General features: G+C 53.2%; 1 protein-coding gene across 1 annotated transcript; it reads left to right on the forward strand.

Moving 5' to 3' along the window:
* Window positions 1-488: 488 nt before the first annotated feature.
* On the forward strand, window positions 489-1,627 carry LOC123446581 (abscisic acid receptor PYL4-like). The gene has a single exon (XM_045123158.1). It carries the CDS (start codon window positions 623-625, stop codon window positions 1,295-1,297), a length of 675 nt encoding a protein of 224 aa, XP_044979093.1. The 5' UTR covers window positions 489-622; the 3' UTR covers window positions 1,298-1,627.
* Window positions 1,628-1,925: the final 298 nt, after the last annotated feature.

Consider the following 1,925-nt stretch of genomic DNA (forward strand, 5'->3'; position numbering starts at 1 on the left):
TAAAACATAATGTAGTTATTTATCTTCTAAATGAGAGTTAGACACACTCAATATTGCGATACATCGGTCTAGCTCGTAAGAATGATCGTATTGCCTCAGTATAATGGTGAAATAATGAAATTTAATAATCATTAACCATCATGTTCGTGTGGGTGTGGTTTAGTCCGCTTTACTAGCAAGTGTAATAATGGAGAGCAGATGAAACAAGCAAGAGGCCGGGGCCGGTCGCTTCCTGCAAGTTGGCCAATTTGCTCCAAAATTAAAAGGAAACCAATTAATTGAACAGATCAAAGGACAACCTCCTCCATGCAAGTTGGCCAATTTGCTCCGGAATTTAAACCCTTTGGAGTACGATCAATCAGTTAACTAAACAAAGAGCAGACGCAAGTATGCATTGGGAAAACACAAGTGGAGATATACATTTTTGCAAGCTGAGCAAGTTGGCTCACGTTCTAAAAAAAGAACAAGTTGCTTCTGCCTCACTGGGTCTATTATATATATACGCCTCTACCCCCATCAGCCTCCTCCCCAACCCTACCTTCGAAAGAAATTCCACCGGCCGGCAGCACACGGCAAGAAAAGGACGGCGAGCGCCAGGGAGATCACCGAGACTCGACGCACCATGCCGTGCATCCCGGCGTCCAGCCCCAGCATCCAGCACCACAACCACCACCACCGAGTCCTAGCAGGCGTCGGCGTCGGCGTCGGCATGGGGTGCGGCGCGGAGGCGGTCGTGGCCGCGGCCGGGACGGCAGGGATGAGGTGCGGGGAGCACGACTGCGAGGTCCCGGCGGAGGTGGCGCGGCACCACGAGCACGCGGAGCCGGGGTCCGGCCAGTGCTGCTCCGCGGTGGTGCAGCACGTGGCGGCGCCCGCGGCGGCGGTGTGGTCCGTGGTGCGGCGGTTCGACCAGCCGCAGGCGTACAAGCGGTTCGTGCGCAGCTGCGCTCTTGTGGCCGGCGACGGCGGCGTGGGCACGCTCCGCGAGGTGCACGTCGTGTCGGGCCTCCCCGCGGCGTCCAGCCGCGAGCGGCTCGAGATCCTGGACGACGAGAGCCACGTGCTCAGCTTCCGCGTCGTCGGCGGCGAGCACCGGCTCAAGAACTACCTCTCTGTCACCACCGTCCACCCATCCCCGGCCGCGCCGTCCAGCGCCACCGTCGTCGTGGAGTCCTACGTCGTGGACGTGCCGGCGGGTAACACGATCGATGACACCCGCGTGTTCATCGACACCATCGTCAAGTGCAATCTCCAGTCGCTGGCCAAGACCGCCGAGAAACTCGCCGCCGTGTCGTGAGACCTCCTCCACCTCCCAGGATGCGATCGATCCTTTTTTCCCGGGGTGGGATGGATGTGTGTTTCTTCGGCGCGTGAGCATTTTTTTCTCCCCACTTGGTTCTCTTCGTCACACATTTGACCATCTCGTTTTCTCCTTCTTTTTTCGCTCGTTGTTGTGAGATGCATGCATGCCCCTCTCCTCCCTGCTTGTCCAAACATTCAAGAATGACAAGTACCATTGATAGACTTCAAATTCACTATATGTTTGAGTTGCTCTCTGTATATATGTGGTATAGATCTGTTCTCGTGTACACGCAAAGTATATTCATCGACATCGGATGTTCATTCATTTGTCAAGTTCACTCGATCCCTTGTGTTGTTGAGCATAGCTAATCAAGAACAATACAGTCTTATCGTGGTGGATCGAACTTGTTAAATCGCACGCACACTGTAGCACAGCAAATATTGATGAGTTTTCGATCCATGGTAGTACGGTACTCTCTACTCCGTATATGTGTGTGTCCTAGCTGGTGGTCAGACGAGCAAATTCATTACTTCACATAGAAATCTTAATCTAGCCATTTCAGTACAATCGCCAACTAATAATCGATCGATAACTTTGGTCACTTGTATCTTATGATCTGCCG

Source organism: Hordeum vulgare, chromosome 4H, assembly GCF_904849725.1.
Source record: "Hordeum vulgare subsp. vulgare chromosome 4H, MorexV3_pseudomolecules_assembly, whole genome shotgun sequence".
Lineage (NCBI taxonomy): Eukaryota > Viridiplantae > Streptophyta > Magnoliopsida > Poales > Poaceae > Hordeum > Hordeum vulgare.